Raw genomic sequence first — 17,408 nt, forward strand, 5'->3', positions numbered from 1 at the left:
GAAATATTTATTGAACACGTTTGTATTGTGTACTTCCTTATTCAGTTTTATCTTCATCTAGTAATGGATCTATATCATTGCTGACATGTTTTGTTCCTGATTTTTTTTAAAACCCTTTCTTACTGATTTTTAACCATATTGGCCATAGATATATTGATACCTTTAACTTCTAATATCAATTGCCTATATTTTAACTGATTTGTATTAATTACAATTTTTCTTTTTTTCCCCATTTGTTACATAATTTCTTATTTTTTTATTGTTGCTTTAACTTTCTTAAACTGGATTTTTTTTTAACCAAGGTAATTTTTTTTATGATGTAGGAGTTCTGGCTTTTAGGGTGCTTTATGCTAAATAGAATCTCTAATATGAACTTGTTAAAACATTTGTGGTTTTGTTTTTTTTTTAAGCAACCCAAAACTTAATCCCACGTGACTAAACTTCAACTCTGTTTATTAGTTGTTCGGTTTGTTTTGCTTTGTCAGGTTTTGATGAACTAACTTGTTACTGTGGTGAGTCGGTAATTTATCCTCCTGTTCCTTGTGGTACTCAGCCACCAGAATGTAAAAACTCCTGTACCAGACCACATGAATGTGATCATCCAGGTAAGTCATAGGTACGCCCACATAACTTTTTTAAATTGTCCAGTGTCTACATTTTTCTGTGTTCTCAGATTTATTGTTTGGTGTTCAAAAAATGAACCAGATTAGGTATATTTAAATCTTTCCTTTCCATGAATATAATGGTACTTTTTTTCCAAGTAAAATGTTGGGGTTTTACACACCATCCAAAATTTCTGAAGAATTTTTTAGCCATTCAAATAATCAAATCTCATTTTAACCTTGAGATTAAATACTATATTCTGAAAAGTAAGCACATGGTGACCTCCCCTTTTCATAGATTCATAGATACTAAGGTCAGAAGGGACCATTCTGATCATCTAGTCCAACCTCCTGCACAACGCAGGCCACAGAATCTCACCCACCCACTTTTTGTAAAAAATGAGAAAAATGTGTCTTCACAGAACTGTAATATCTCATTTTATTATTTGGGACTACTATAATTAGTAATATAGCTGCAGAAAATTGATACAAAGCATAGTACAGAACAAATTGATCAAATTACTGACAAATGCTTTCTTATGCCATGCTCTAGAACAGTGGTTTTCAACCTTTTTTCATTTGCAGACACTTTGGAAATCTTAGACGTAGTCTGCGGACTCCCTGATGGTCCAAGGACCATAGGTTGAAAACCACTGCTCTTAAAGCTAATACTCAAAATGTCCTACCGTTCAGCACATGAACTCCAGGAAGGAAGGAATGGCTATGCAGCTAACATGTCATCCTGATGTTAAAAAATTTAAACATAATAGAATACCACACAAACATTAATTGTGTGGTTCTGAAAGAATAAATAAGAATATAAAAGACTCTGTAATATAAAATGTCTGAGTGAACTAAAGTATTTAAGAATTGTTTCCTGATTTTATATTCCTATGTCTGCAGTGTACCATACGTGTCATAGTGAAGAGAAGTGCCCACCCTGTACATACCTCACTCAAAAATGGTGTATGGGCAAGCATGAAGTAAGTGTGGCTGCTATTGAGCAAATTACAGTGACATTTTTAATTACAAATGAGCGATAGCTTTATGTGGACTGTTATTTCTAAACTATGTTACTTTGTGACTGGATATTTGCTTCTCTAAGACTACTCCCCAAGTAGCCACAAAATTGATACCCACAGAAACTATGCTGATGGTGTTTGTAAGTACACTGTTTCATGCAGTTTAAAATGATGAGATGCAGTTTTGCTTTCTTTAGACCACATGTGTACAGACTTGATCCAGTATTTTCAGGTATAACATATACACACACACACACACTCAGGTTTGTGTTTAAAATAGATTGCAAAGAGCTTAGTGCAAAACCATAGATAATTTTCTTCTAAAAATCTATGCTATATTAAAATATGAACATGATTAAAAGTATCTGAGAATACATACTTTACAATAACACATTCACTGTTAGTTATAATGTCTTTTTTCCTTTCCAGCTGCGGAACAATATTCCCTGTCATCTTACTGACATCTCTTGTGGTCTTCGCTGCAATCAAACGTTAAAATGCGGAATGCACAAATGTAAAAGGATTTGTCACAAAGGGGTGTGTCTCATAGATGAAGAGTGCAAACAGCCATGTACTAGTCTGAGACTATACTGTAATCATCCCTGTATGGCTCCGTGCCATCCGTCTTTACCTTGTCCTACAACTTCTTGCAACACAAAGGTGATGGCTCTGAAACACAGAACATAATTCACAGGCAGACAAATTGTACACTAACAGGTTTCAGTCAATAATGAAAGATTATAAAAAAAATAAAATTAAAATACTGATATTGAAACTTTAAATATAATGCATACTATCAGTATGCAAGTTTTGATATGAATTATTATATTAATATGTGATAAATCATTATGTATTTTATGGTTGTTTTGTTTTTCAAAATTGCCACTATTAGAATGGCTAGTAGTTTGAGCAAATGTACCTGCCAGATTTCTATCTGTTAAATATTTGTCCCAGTTCCTCAAACGTGATCCATTCACTTTTTGCTCCTGCATAAGCTAGCTCTCTATTGCTTGTGGGGATTTGGTATGGATAGGGAAATGTGGCAGAGGAGAGTTGTATCTGTCCTCGCTTGATATAAAATCATAGTGACATTAAGCTAGTGACGTAACATAGAGCAGCCTGCTGGGAGCAACCACATAGAACAGACTCCTTCACACACCCACATCATCTGATCTTTGCTCAGAAGCAGGGAAAATCAAACTGTATATATTTCACTGTAGTAGATGTAAACAAAATAACCACCCAAATCTCTCAATAAAAATGGTGGTTCTTCGAGTGCTGGTCCTTATGTATATTCTACTGTGAGTATATATGTTTGATGAGCCTGAGATTGGAAGATCTTGCTACTAGTGTCCATTGGTCCGTAGCTGCATTCTTGTTCTCCTCGTGCTCTGAACCTACATTGTAAGAGACAATGCAGCCAGCCACCTCTCTAATTCCTTCTTACTGCTGCGTGGTCTGAGACGGAACACTCTAGTGTCCTCGGAGTTCTTCCTTCAACTTTATCTGTAAATAGTTTTAAAATATTTTTTATTAGATAGTGTATTATTTTAGTATAATTAGTTAGGGAATGGCGAGCCCTTTTTCCCCTTTAGAGGCTTTCCCCCAATCCTATATCTCCACCCTCTTCCCAGCATGAAGACTGAGCTATGTTGGGAGTACTGGGAGTCAAAAACTGCCTCTCCTGTCCATGAGCCTTCCCGGTCAGTAAATCATCAGAGGTGTCTATGCTGCCTGGGAGAAATATATTTCTCCATGTACAGTATTTACTGCTCCTTTCCTAGCTGGACCTGCCAGGTGCAGGACTTTGCCTGCTCAATAAAATGTATTCTGAGCCTAATGAGACCTTAGTCTGATGTAGGCCAGACAGCCCTCCCGTATATTGGTCAAAGCACGTCCCCAGTTACCATCATTTTTGATACCTGGGTGAATAGGAATACAGTTAAGGACTCCTCCACTCAAGAGAAGCAATCTCTATGCTCGAGAGAATACTCTTCCTCTAAGTCCCCTCCCCAGCTATCATTTGAATCATCATGCTCTGGTTCCAAATCCCCAAAGACCCACCATACTTATTCTGAGGCTCAGAAGACTAACACTTCTCTGGTCATTACCACTTTGCCATCGGTACTGAGCAAAGAGAAATGCCATGAGTCTCGACCTCCACTACCAAAGAAGTCTAAGAACTATATGCACTGATGGTACTGTCATGTTTGCATTTGGAATCTAAGACTTCCAAAAGACTTCCTACACCCTCTCAAGTATGAGAAGACAAGTACCATCATCCTCCATTTGGAAAGAAGTATATCACTACTGAGCATCTCACTATCTAGTCCAGTCCACATTCTTCCATCATTTCAGCACTGGTTCTCAACATGGAGATGTTGACAACTTTGGTGCAGGATTGCTACAGGGACAGAGATCCTTCTCTGCTACCATCCACCATCAATGATACCAAGGGCACCGCCATTAGAAATGGACCCCACATTTTCATTGGAAGTGTCCAATGTTGAGCAAAGACCATCATAACCCCCACTGAGGTAGGTTACCCCAGACACAGGATCCAGACCTCCTGGGTTCCTCCACTAGACCATAAGGTGGCATACCTCACCAGGACTATTGGTCATGCCTTCGGAACTACCACAACCCATAATGGATCCTTATCACTGTCCATAGTGGGGACCATGGAACCCATTTACCCGTTATCCAGAGTCAGTGCAGTCACATAGAGAATCACATCATTCCCCCCCAACCCCCCCGTTCCACAAGAGACCAGCCTGAACTCCTTCTAGAACCCATGGAAGAAGGGGGGAGAAGAACTGGATCTTGTGGTACCACCCATCCCATCGGGTATATCATCTTCCTTTCGTAACAGAGTGGTCGCTGTGTCATTACCTTCTCCATCAGAGGACCACAGATGGTTCCAGGAGCCTATTAAGGGCGGCTGAGATGATTCCCTCAGGAGGAGGGAGTTATCCCACAAATTGCTGGATATTCTCCAGAGTGTTGGATGGAGTAAGATGATCAACCCAGTGAATGAGTCTATCCTAGAGACAGCCCAGGTGGTGTGGCATACTCCAACTATATGTGCACCTACATGTAAGAGGGCAGAGAAAATATATTTGTCCCATCTAATGGAGCAGAGTTCTTTTTTTACTCCATCATGCCTCAAACTGCTTGTGGTGCAAGCTGCCACACAAAGGAGTAGATAACAGCAAAGCAGATCTGCCCCTTCAGAAAAGGAAGTGAAATGTCTGGACCTTTTAGGAAGGAGGGAATTTTCATCAACAAGCTTGCAGTTCCACGTAGCCAGTATCCAAGTGCTTTTGGAAAAGTATCATTTTGCCAACTATTCCAAGTTTTAGGAGTTTAGAGACAAGTGCTCTGCCTTCATTAGGGGGACAATTCCAGGCACTTTATTGTATAAGGTAGACTGGTGGCTAGATCATCCCTCCAGGCAGCAGTAGATTTGGCTGATACAGCTTCTAGATCAGTGGCTACCAGCATTGTGGTGTGAGGATAAAACTGGCTTCACTCCTCAGGATTCCCCAGAAAAGTCCAGGCCACTGTGGAGAACTTGCAGTTGAAGGAGACAACTTATTCAGCCAAAAGACTGATGAGTCATTACCCATTAAAAGACTTGAAGGTAACCCTCTGTTCCCTGGGTTTATATAGACCAGCTCTCAGAAGGAAATATAGCAAATAATCCTACAAACCTAGACCACCAGCTCAGCCCCTCTACCATTGGAAAGGGTACAAACTGCCACAAAAGAAACAGAGTGTGCAAAGACCCAAGCAGAATGCTGCTCCTTCCAGACTCCACCCTCAACTATCAGTCAAGAAATACAGGACCTCTGAGAGCAGCCAACTCACCCAGAGGCCATGTTCTCCCACCCCTGAAATTCGATTTGGTGGCTGACTGGCCCAATTTTTCCATATATGGCAAGCACAGCAGACGGAAGGGTCTTCTATGTCATCTGCTTTGATTACACAATGGTTCCTTTCCCCTCCCCCTCCAAAATCCCCTTCCCTCTCCCTTTTCAGGTACCACTCTCATGAGAGAGCACTCTTATAGAAAGTACACTCTCTACTTCATCAAGGGTCCATAGAGCAGGTGCCACCTCAGCACGAGGGAAACCATTTTTATTCCAAATATTTCATGATTCCCAAGAAAACAGAGAGACCCAAGTTAGACATCCATCACTTCAGTTTCTTTGTCTGAAAATTAAGATTCAGAATTGTCATTCTGGCATCAGTAATCCTGTCTGAACAGAAACAAATGATTCACAACTCTTGACATCAAGGGTGCCTATTTCCACATAGACATTTTTCTGTCCCACAGGAGGTTCCTCAATGGTAGGTACAAACCACTCTCAATACAGGGTGCTTCCCTTTAGAATTAGCAACAACACCCAGAGTATTCATAAATATGCTTTCAGTAGCAGCAGCACGCTTCCGTCCATATCCATATTCAGTAGTAGCAGAACTCAATAGCCCATATCCATATCTTTCTTATGGGAAAGTCTTATCAGAAGGCACCCTCATCAATCTCATCCTTACTCACTCTCCGAACATCTCTAGGAATCTGCATAAGTGTAGAAGAGTCCTCTTAAACTCCAACACAGACCGTAGATTTCATCGGAGCAACTCTAGACTTACTCAGAGCCAGAGCTTATTTCCCCATGGACAGGCTCATGAACATTCTGATTAATAAGCTCAGAAAGAGTCCACTGACATTGATTCAGACATGCCTCATCTTCCTGGGTCACATGGCATCTTGCACTTGTGACCCCATTTGCAAGATTAAAACTCTGCTGCCTACAAGCCTGGCTTCAGACAGTTTACATGCCAAGTAAGCACTGCCTGGACAAGTTTTGTTCTGATCATTCACAGTGTACACGACTCTGTAGCTTGGTGGCAGGACAAACAACAGCTGTGCATGGGAGTTCCCTCACTCCCTACTCTTCAGAAGATATTGATGGCAGATGCCTATCTCAAAGGCTGGAGCTCTCATCTGAACAAACACACAGTACAAGGAACATTGACCCCTCATGAGTTAAGGATGCATATAAATCTGTTAGTCTTTAAGGTGCCACTGGACTCCTCGTTTTTGTAGATACAGACTAACATGGCTACCCCTCTGATATAAATCTCCTGGAACTGAAAGCAGTTCAGAAGGCCTGCATATGGTTCTTACCATTTATCCTCTCCAAACATGTTCAGGTAATGGACAACATGACTGTATTCTATATCATTGTTTCCCAAACTTGGGACGCCTCTTGTTCAGGGAAAGCCCCTGGCGGGCCGGACCAGTTTGTTTATTTGCCATGTCCGCAGGTTCGGCCAATCGCGGCTCCCACTGGCCACTTCCCGCAGCCCTCATTGGCCTGCAGCGGCAAACCGTGGCCAGTGGGAGTCGCAATCGGCCGAACTTGCAGACGCAGCAGGTAAACAAACCAGCCCGGCCCTCCAGGGACTTTCCCTGAACAAGCGGCGTCCCAAATTTGGGAAATACTGTTCTATATGAACAAGCAAAGAGCAGGGGGAGCAAGATCTGCACCCCTTTGTATAGAGATGGTCCACCAATAATTGGTGTATTCATCATCAAATTATGCTGTCAGCAGTACACTTTTCTGGAATACAGAATACTCTAATAGAAAGCCTTAGCTGCCACTTTTCGACAGAACACAATTGGGAGATTCATGACTCAGTGGTAGGATACATATTCCAACAATAGGGATCCCCATTTCTAGACCTGTTTGTGTTGCAGGACAACAAACAATGTGCTGCTCAAGGGGGCAAAGGGACAGAATTCCAGAGATGATGCCCTTCTAATCTCATGGTCAGGCAGTCTGATGTACTCCTTTCCCACCATCCCACTCTTACTTCAAATCCTCGGGAAGACCTGGGAGGATGCGGCAATCATCATCACTACCAGGTGGCCAAGACAATTTTGGTTTCCCGTTCTTCAGCTGTCATCCCATCCGCCAGTCAGCATTCAACCTTTCCGAGATATCCTGAATCAGGACAAGAGCAGGCTCAGACATCCAGATCCAGGGACAGCTTCACCTCACAGTGCAGTATTTAGACAGGCATCAAACCTAGAGTAGAAATGTTTGGCAGCTGTTAGTCATTCTTAGTAACAGCTGGAAAGAGTCCACCAGCAAGTGTTTCTTCGTTAAGTGGAAAAGATTCTATGGTTGGGCCGTACACTATCTCATGTCCTAAGGGGAAATGAATATTCCTACTATTTTGGACTGTCTACTGACCTTGAAATCCTCCAGGCTTTCCATTAGCTTGCTATGCATTCATCTGGCAGTGATCAGTTCCTGCCACCCTTCAATCAGCAACTGATCCATCTTCATGCATCCAGTTACTGGTTGCTTTTTGAAAGGTTTATTCAAACCATTCTGGTGCCATCACTTCAGCTAGAAAGGTAAGCAAATTGGGGGCTCTCATAGCCAATCCACCTTAAACAATATCCCATAAAGATAAGGTTTCCAAAAGACTCCACCCTAAATTTGTCCCCAGAGTAGTCTCCAATTTCTGCATGAATCAGTCCATAAGCTTACCTGTGTTTGTCCCTAAGCCTCATACCACCAATGAGGAACAGAGACTCCATTCCTTGGATGTGTCTTAGGCATTGGTATTGTATCTTCAAAGAACAAAATCCTTTAGGCTCTTTGTTGGCATTGCAGAACTCATGAGAAGGCAAGCGATCTCATTGTAAAGATGAAGTGGATATCGGGGTGTACCTTGCTCTGTTACCAGTTACTGAAAACTCCTCCACTGCACAGAGTGAGGGCCCACTCCACCAGAGCAAATGCTGCTTCAGTAGCTTCATTTAAGGGCGTATCTCTTGTTGACTTATGTAAAGCAGCCACACGAAGTGCTGTTCATACCATCACAGGAGTCTGCACCCTGGTGCACACCACCTCAGCTGTTGCATCCTTTGGGACCATGGTCCTTCGATCCTCAATACCATCTCACGCACCCCTTCTTCTTGACTACTATTTGTCAGTCACCCACAGGGAAATACACATAGGGACCAGCACTCGAAGAAAGAATGCTTACCTACCTTCTATAACCAGAGTTCTTTGCAATATATGGTCCCTCTCTATGTTCCATTACCTGTCCTCCTTCCCTTGTGCTACAAAGCATGGACAATATATGGTAGAGAAGGAAGTGGAAAGATAGTTGGTCTGTACCGCCTCTTATGCCCTCGGGTCAGAGCATGAGGCAAGCAAGAATGCAGGCACGGACCAACAGATGCCACTAGCAAGAATCTTCAGTCTTGGTCACATGGGGCGCATGTGTACCCACAGTGAAATACGCATAGGGACCACACATCTTGAAGAAAAACTCCAGTTACAGAAGGTAAGTAATCTTTCTTTTCTTTCTTTAGCTCATGTCTACCATAGAAACTATATACAGAAATCAATTGAATTTTTAGTAAAAATAAAAAAGACATAAGTTTTCAATATTAGCATTTTATTAAGTCAGTATAATGTTTTGGAAGACTAGATTTCCAGTGTATTTGTTACAAATAAGGAGAAAAAATTGATTTACTGCTTTCATGGCATAACAGGTTGATCTTCAGTGTGAATGTGGCAGAAGAAAGGAGAGTATGATTTGCTCAGAAGCATCTAGTACATATCAAAGGTTTGTACTGGTTATTTTATTCCTTGTCCTTTTCTCGACTTACTTTCTTCTACAGTTCATCAAAGTTAGGGTTTTTGAGTTTGACTTTTATATGGTAACCTATTAGATTCACCTGCCCTGTTATATACACTTTTCCCAAATTAAATGAGCTACCCTATAGTTCTTTTTTACCATTCCTATTCTTCTGAAGTTATATGCTCACCAGTATATACTGAAAGATATTCCTTCTGTCATTGTTGATTGGAGGTAGAGCAGAACTTTGGTTGCATATCAGGGCTAGGATCTCCCATCCCTGGAATTCTACAGAGTTGTTGTCATCCAGAGCTATTTAGATGCAGACTAGAGGTCTTCATTTATAACAACGATCTTGGCTCTAAATTACTTCTAAATTTCTTCTTTCTCTTATTTATTTACATTTGGATTACATTGGAAAAAACAGGAGATTGGGAACTTTTTTAAATCCTAAGGTACAATTACTGCTGGGCAGCACTCTTTTCTCTTCCTTTCAAGACCATGACAAAGGCCTGAAAAATAAAGGGGTGCAAATTGTGTCTGTGTGGCTTCTTCCCTCACTGCCAGGTCTCAGAGTACCTAAAATACATGGGGAAGAGATTTCTAAAGTGTATGGAAAAGCTAGATGCCTTTGCAGTCTTCAGAAAGAGGAGCATGTAGTTCCCAGTCGTCATGTAGGTCAAGTCTCCATCAAGCTGTTGGAACAGGCTGCAGGGCCCTTCCCTGTACTTCATAATACAGTATGTGTCACATAGACCACTAAAAAGGTGCAAGCGTGTGCCGAACATTGTTTGATTAGTCCCATTAACTTCAATGAAACTACTCATATGCTAAAGATTATGTGTTGAATCAGGGCCCCAGCTTTTTATAATGGATCACTGTCCAGAATGGTGTGTTACATGCCAGAGTCATCTGTCTTAGTGATCGCAGTTGCTTCCTTGAAGGAACACAGGATCATCTTCCACATGTTTTTAGTTGTGGCATTGGACTGGTAGTTGGAGAGAATATAATATACAAGGAAAAGATTACACATTCCATTCTCACACTGCAAAAACTATCAGCAACTGTTACCTTTATCACCAACACTTTAATAGACAAAATAACCCATACCAAAGCCAGAACAGTGACATTATCAAAGCATGCATCAATTTGACATTAACTGATTAATAGGGACAAGAAACTGAAATTATCTGAATATCTAGTGGTTTGTTACTGAGTGACTCCTATTCTATGAAACTGATGAAGGAATACTTTGACAATATTATACACATGCCTTTAACAGGTAAGGAGACATATAATAATAATACACTCTTCTCATCTGGAAAGAATATAAGAGAAAATATACTGGTCCAAAGAGATTTATAAATCAATTTATGTAAATTGGAAAGACATTTTTTAGCATCCTGACAGGGTGTGAAGGGACATGCCCTCACTCTGTTGGAGAGGAGACTAACGAGCTGTTCCGGGCCTGTTCAGCATTAATGAGGCAACCTGTAAGACTTGTTCTGCCTGGAAAAGGGGGGAGCTTAAAAACAGAAATCTGCCACAGGAAGAGGCAGTGAATAAGAGGGCTACTCCACCTCAGAGGTTGCTGACAACAGAGACAGGTCAGCCGAGAGGGAGACAGGCCTTACCTCTCCCAAAGCTACATGGACTAGCTACAAAGCAAGATGCCCCGAGAGGAGGAGCAGAGAGATGTGAGGCTGCATGGTCTGAAGGACTCTCTTAGGCCACCTTGCATTCGCTAGGCCTTTACATGCTGCAAGCTGAAAAAAGCAGTTCCAGCTGCCGCCTCCTACCCACGTTCTGGGGCCCCCTCAACAGGGCACCGACAAAAGAAAGGAGAGAGACGAAGTTTAAGCACCATGGTCCCTCATCCTCTCATTCGCCTGCCCAGTCTGGTCAAGCAAGACATCAAAGGGGCTCGAGGAAGGCATTTTGTTGGTGCGCATGAGGATGGCGCCCCAGTCGATTTCCAGGATCTGCCCCTCCCCCCCAGTTTGTTTCAACTGCCTATATCCCTTCCTGTTGGCATGATCCCTGCTGGGTGCTCAGCATACTATTTTTGGGCTACACCCTACAGTTTTCAGACCCCTCCCCCTCTTCCCTGTCCCTCTTCACGTACCATTCTCGCAAGCAACTTCTTGTTCAGGATGTGGGAATCCTCCTGCACCTGGGGACAGTAGAGGAGGTAGCTCAAGACATGAGGGGGAAAGGGTTCTATTACTCGTATTTCCTAATTCCAAAGGCAAAAGTAGGGCCTAAGTTCCATTCTGGACCTGTGTCATCTCAACAAGGAGTTGAAGTTTCGCATGGTCTCCCTAGCCTCCATTATCCCCTCCTTGGAGACACAGACAGTTTCTCTGCTTTGTGGTGGGCTAGCGCGATTTCCAATTCACAGCACTACTCTTCGGCCTCTCATCTGCCCCGAGAGTATTCATAAAGTGCATGGCGCCAGTGGCCGCTTACCTGAGGAGTCAAGGTGTACAGGTTTATCCGTATCGCAACAACTGGCTCATCACAGAAAGTTCTCAGGCCCAGATGAAAAGGAGTCTCGATCTGGTGTGAAAAGAAAAGGAGTACTTGTGGCACCTTAGAGACTAACAAATTTATTAGAGCATAAGCTTTCGTGAGCTACAGCTCACTTCATCGGATGCATTTTGTGGAAAAAACAGAGGAGAGATTGATATACACACACAGAGAACATGAAACAATGGGTTTATCATACACACTGTAAGGAGAGTGATCACTTAAGATAAGCCATCACCAGCAGCGGGGGGGGGGGGAAAAGGAGGAAAACCTTTCATGGTGACAAGCAGGTAGGCTAATTCCAGCAGTTAACAAGAATATCAGAGGAACAGTGGGGGGTGGGGTGGGGGGGAGAAATAACATGGGGAAATAGTTTTACTTTGTGTAATAACTCATCCATTCCCAGTCTCTATTCAAGCCTAAGTTAATTGTATCCAGTTTGCAAATTAATTCCAATTCAGCAGTCTCTCGTTGGAGTCTGGTTTTGAAGCTTTTTTGTTGAAGGATAGCCACTCTTAGGTCTGTAATCGAGTGACCAGAGAGATTGAAGTGTTCTCAACTGGTTTTTGAATGTTATAATTCTTGACGTCTGATTTGTGTCCATTCTTTTACGTAGAGACTGTCCAGTTTGACCAGTGTACATGGCAGAGGGGCATTGCTGGCACATGATGGCATATATCACATTGGTAGATGCGCAGGTGAATGAGCCTCTGATAGTGTGGCTGATGTGATTAGGCCCTATGATGGTAACCCCTGAATAGATATGTGGACAGAGTTGGCAACGGGCTTTGTTGCAAGGATAGGTTCCTGGGTTAATGGTTCTGTTGTGTGGTGTGTGGTTGCTGGTGAGTATTTGCTTCAGATTGGGGGGCTGTCTGTAAGCAAGGACTGGCCTGTCTCCCAAGATCTGTGAGAGTGATGGGTCGTCCTTCAGGATGGGTTGTAGATCCTTGATGATGCGTTGGAGAGGTTTTAGTTGGGGGCTGAAGGTGATGGCTAGTGGCGTTCTGTTCTTTTCTTTGTTGGGCCTGTCCTGTAGTAGATGACTTCTGGGTACTCTTCTGGCTTTGTCAATCTGTTTCTTCACTTCAGCAGGTGGGTATTATAGTTGTAGGAATGCATGATAGAGATCTTGTAGGTGTTTGTCTCTGTCTGAGGGGTTGGAGCAAATGCGGTTATATCGTAGAGCTTGGCTGTAGACAATGGATCGAGTGGTATGATCTGGATGAAAGCTAGAGGCATGTAGGTAGGAATAGCGGTCAGTAGGTTTCCGATATAGGGTGGTGTTTATGTGACCATCGCTTATTAGCACCGTAGTGTCCAGGAAGTGGATCTCTTGTGTGGACTGGTCCAGGCTGAGGTTGATGGTGGGATGGAAATTGTTGAAATCATGGTGGAATTCCTCAAGGGCTTCTTTTCCATGGGTCCAGATGATGAAGATGTCATCAATGTAGCGCAAGTAGAGTAGGGGCATTAGGGGACGAGAGCTGAGGAAGCGTTGTTCTAAGTCAGCCATAAAAATGTTGGCATACTGTGGGGCCATGCGGGTACCCATCGCAGTGCCACTGATTTGAAGGAAGAAAATAACAGAACGCCACTAGCCATCACCTTCAGCCCCCAACTAAAACCTCTCCAACGCATCATCAAGGATCTACAACCTATCCTGAAGGATGACCCATCACTCTCACAGATCTTGGGAGACAGGCCAGTCCTTGCTTACAGACAGCCCCCCAATCTGAAGCAAATACTCACCAGAAACCACACAACAGAACCACTAACCCAGGAACCTATCCTTGCAACAAAGCCCGTTGCCAACTGTGTCCACATATCTATTCAGGGGATACCATCGTAGGGCCTAATCACATCAGCCACACTATCAGAGGCTCGTTCACCTGCGCATCTACCAATGTGATATATGCCATCGTGTGCCAGCAATGCCCCTCTGCCATGTACATTGGCCAAACTGGACAGTCTCTACGTAAAAGAATGAATGGACACAAATCAGACGTCAAGAATTATAACATTCAAAAACCAGTTGGAGAACACTTCAATCTCTCTGGTCACTCGATTACAGACCTAAGAGTGGCTATCCTTCAACAAAAAAGCTTCAAAAACAGACTCCAACGAGAGACTGCTGAATTGGAATTAATTTGCAAACTGGATACAATTAACTTAGGCTTGAATAGAGACTGGGAATGGATGAGTCATTACACAAAGTAAAACTATTTTCCCATGTTATTTCTCCCCCACCCCCACCCCCCACTGTTCCTCTGATATTCTTGTTAACTGCTGGAATTAGTTAGAAGAAGTTAGTTAGAAGCCTACCTTGCTTGTCATCATGAAAGGTTTTCCTCCTTTCCCCCCCCCCTGCTGCTGGTGATGGCTTATCTTAAGTGATCACTCCTTACAGTGTGTATGATAAACCCATTGTTTCATGTTCTCTGTGTGTGTATATCAATCTCTCCTCTGTTTTTTCCACCAAATGCATCCGATGAAGTGAGCTGTAGCTCACAAAAGCTTATGCTCTAATAAATTTGTTAGTCTCTAAGGTGCCACAAGTACTGCTTTTCTTCCTGGAAACTGTGTAAGTTTCCTTTTTTCTCATTAGCACTGACACACAACCTGTATCCCGTGGTTAATACACGTCTGCAACAGATGTGCCTTTACAGTATTTTTATGATCTAATATTAATTTTGGTTAATTTTGCGCAATATTGTCCCTTGGTACTTCTTTTCGCATAATCTTAAAGCATTGGGTTATTTCTCGGTCATTGGCTTAAGTCATCATTTCTTGTCTCCAAGGCCTAAAATAGCTAAGCTAAAGTCTTGTAGGCCTCAACCTACAGGTTCTTGCGTTTCAGCTTGTCTTCCTCGTGTCTAATACTTAGTTCCTCTTAATACTAATCAATCTTACACTTTTATAATCCTACAAATTAACTCTAATTAACATACAATGAATATATGTAATATAACATATTGATTAATTATAACATTACACAATAAATGGATAATAAACTAAAATCATTGGCTATAAGGTGAAGGTAATCTTGATAGCTCTGGCTTGGCCTCTCCAGCACTGGTTCGGCACACTGCTGAAGCTCTTGGTAGCAGCTCCGCTACAACTACCACTCTGGCCAGACTTCCCTGAACCATGGCCGGCTACTGAACCCGAATCTAGTGGCTCCACACATGATGGCTTGGTTGCTGCATGTTTGACTGCAGGGGAGTGGGCATGCTCTACCCGTGTTCAACAGGCTTTCTGATGGGTAGCACGTTTCAGAGTAGCAGAAAGCCCTCCAGCAGCATGACCTACCTGGCCAAGTGGAAGCAGTTCGCATGTTGGGCCTTAGACCAAAATCTTCTGCTCAAAAAGGCCTCACTCCAGTCAATCCTGGACTATCTTTTGTACCTCAAGCTCCAGGGCCTGTCTCTTTCATCAGTCAAAGTTCACCTGGCACTATTTCAGCCTTCCACCCTCCAGTTCAGGGCAGGTCAGCCTTTGCTCATGATATGACAGTCCGGTTTCTAAAAGGTTTGGAGCGGCTCTACCCTCAAGTCCATGACTCTGTCCCACCTTGGAACCTGAACTTCATGCTGTCAAGGCTCATGGGTCCTCACTTTGAGAGATTGGCTTCTTGTTCCCTTCTGCTGCTCTCATGGAAGGTTTCCTTTCTGGTGGTGATAACATCAGCCCATAGGGTCTCTGAAATTCGAGCACTTATCTCAGAGCCATCCTACACAGTGTTCTATTAGGACAAGGTTCAACTGCGGCCACAACCAGCCTTTCTGCTCAAGATTGTTTCACAGTTTCATACTAACCAGGACATATTTTTACCAGTCTTCTTTCCAAAGCCTCATAAGTCAAACGAGGAGAATAGACTCCACTCTCTGGAGGCCAGGAGAGCGCTAGCCTTTTAAAATGAAAGGACTAAGCCATTCCATAAGTTAATGCAGCTCTTTGTCATGGTGGCAGACAGAATAAAGGGCCTTCGTGTGTCTGCTCAGAAAATTTCATCATGGATAACTGCCTGCATCAGGTTTTGCTATGAACACGCGAAAGTGCCACCGCTGGTGATCATAATCACCCATTTAGCCGGAGTGCAAGCCTCATTGGCAGCCTTCCTGGCCCAACTGCCTATTCAAGACATCTGCACGTCTGCTACTTGGTCATCCATCCATGCATTCACATCCCATTACATGATCACTCAGCCAGGCCTGCGACGATGTTGGCTTCGGTAGAGCAATATTGCAAGCTGCACAACTGTGAACTCTGAGTCCACCTCCAGGAATGCTGCTTCTGAGTCATCTAGAATGGAATTGACATGAGCAAGCACTCGAAGAAGAAAAAAAAGTTACCTACCTTTCGTAACTGTTGTTCTTCAAGATGTGTTGCTCATGTCCTTTCCATTACCCGCCCTGCTATAACTCTGTCAGAGTTACTGGCAAGAAGAAAGTGAGAGGGCATGGGGACAGTGGTGTCTCTTATACCAGTGCATGGATGGGTATAAACTGTTCAGGAAGGACAGGCGGGGGAGAAAAGGTGGAGGAGTTGCACTGTATGTAAGAGAGCCATATGATTGCTCAGAGCTCCAGTATGAAACTAGAGAAAAGCCTGTTGAGAGTCTTTGGATTAATCTTAGAGGTGAGCGCAACGAGGGTGATGGTGGGTGTCCGCTATAGACCATCAGACCAGGAGGATGAGGTAGACGAGGCTTTCTTCGGACAACTAACAGAAGCTTCCAGATCACAGGCTTGGTTCTCATGGGGGACTTCGGTCGCCTGACATCTGCTGGGAGAGCAATTCAGCAGTGCCCAGACAATCCAGGAAGTTTTTGGAGGGTGTTGGGGACTTTCTGGTGCAAGTACTGTAGGAACGAACTAGGGGCCATGCTCCTCTTGACCTGCTGCTCACAAACAGGGATGAATTGGTAGGGGAAGTAGAAATGGGTGGCAATCTGAGCTGCAGTTACCATGAGATATTCAAGTTCAGGATCCTGACAAAAGGAAGAAAGGAGAGTAGCAGAACATGGACCCTGGACTTCAGAAAAGCAGACTTTGACTCCCTCAGGAAACTGATGGACAGGAATCCCTGGGAGGCTAATATGAGGGGGAAAGGAGTCCAGGAGAGCTGATCGTATTTTAAAGAAGTCTGATTCAGAGCTCAGGAACAAACCATCCCAATGTGCAGAAAGAATAGCAAACATGGCAGGCGACCAGCTTGGCTTTACAGAAAAATCTTCAGTGAGCTTAGACACAAAAAGGAAGCTTACAAGAAGTGGAAACTTGGATAGATGACTAGAGAGCAGTATAAAAATATTGCTCGAGCATGCAGGGATGTAATCAAGAAGGCCAAATCACAATTGGAGTTGCAGCTAGCAAGGGATGTGAAGAGTAACAAGAAGGGTTTCTACAAGTATGTTAGCAACAAGAAGGTCAGAGAAAGTGAGGGAACCTTACTGAATCGGGGGAGGCAACCTAGTGACAGATTATGTTGAAAAAGCTGAAGTATTCAATGCTTTCACAGGCAACGTCAGTTCCCAGACTGCTGCACTGGGCAACGCAATATGGGAAGGAGCCCTCAGTGG

The 17,408-nt window shown here is 43.2% G+C and overlaps 1 protein-coding gene across 5 annotated transcripts in view; it reads left to right on the plus strand.

Moving 5' to 3' along the window:
* NFX1 (nuclear transcription factor, X-box binding 1) overlaps positions 1-17,408 on the plus strand; it is a 226,272-nt gene that overhangs the window by 149,039 nt on the left and 59,825 nt on the right. For all 5 annotated transcript variants that reach the window (XM_043508487.1, XM_043508490.1, XM_038392949.2 and 2 more), the window contains 4 exons: positions 486-605; positions 1,506-1,585; positions 2,054-2,284; positions 9,210-9,283. In XM_043508487.1, coding sequence (XP_043364422.1) covers positions 486-605; positions 1,506-1,585; positions 2,054-2,284; positions 9,210-9,283 — 505 coding nt within the window. The remainder of the gene's footprint in view (positions 1-485; positions 606-1,505; positions 1,586-2,053; positions 2,285-9,209; positions 9,284-17,408) is intronic.

This window comes from Dermochelys coriacea, chromosome 2 (assembly GCF_009764565.3).
Source record: "Dermochelys coriacea isolate rDerCor1 chromosome 2, rDerCor1.pri.v4, whole genome shotgun sequence".
In the NCBI taxonomy this organism is placed as follows: Eukaryota; Metazoa; Chordata; order Testudines; family Dermochelyidae; genus Dermochelys; species Dermochelys coriacea.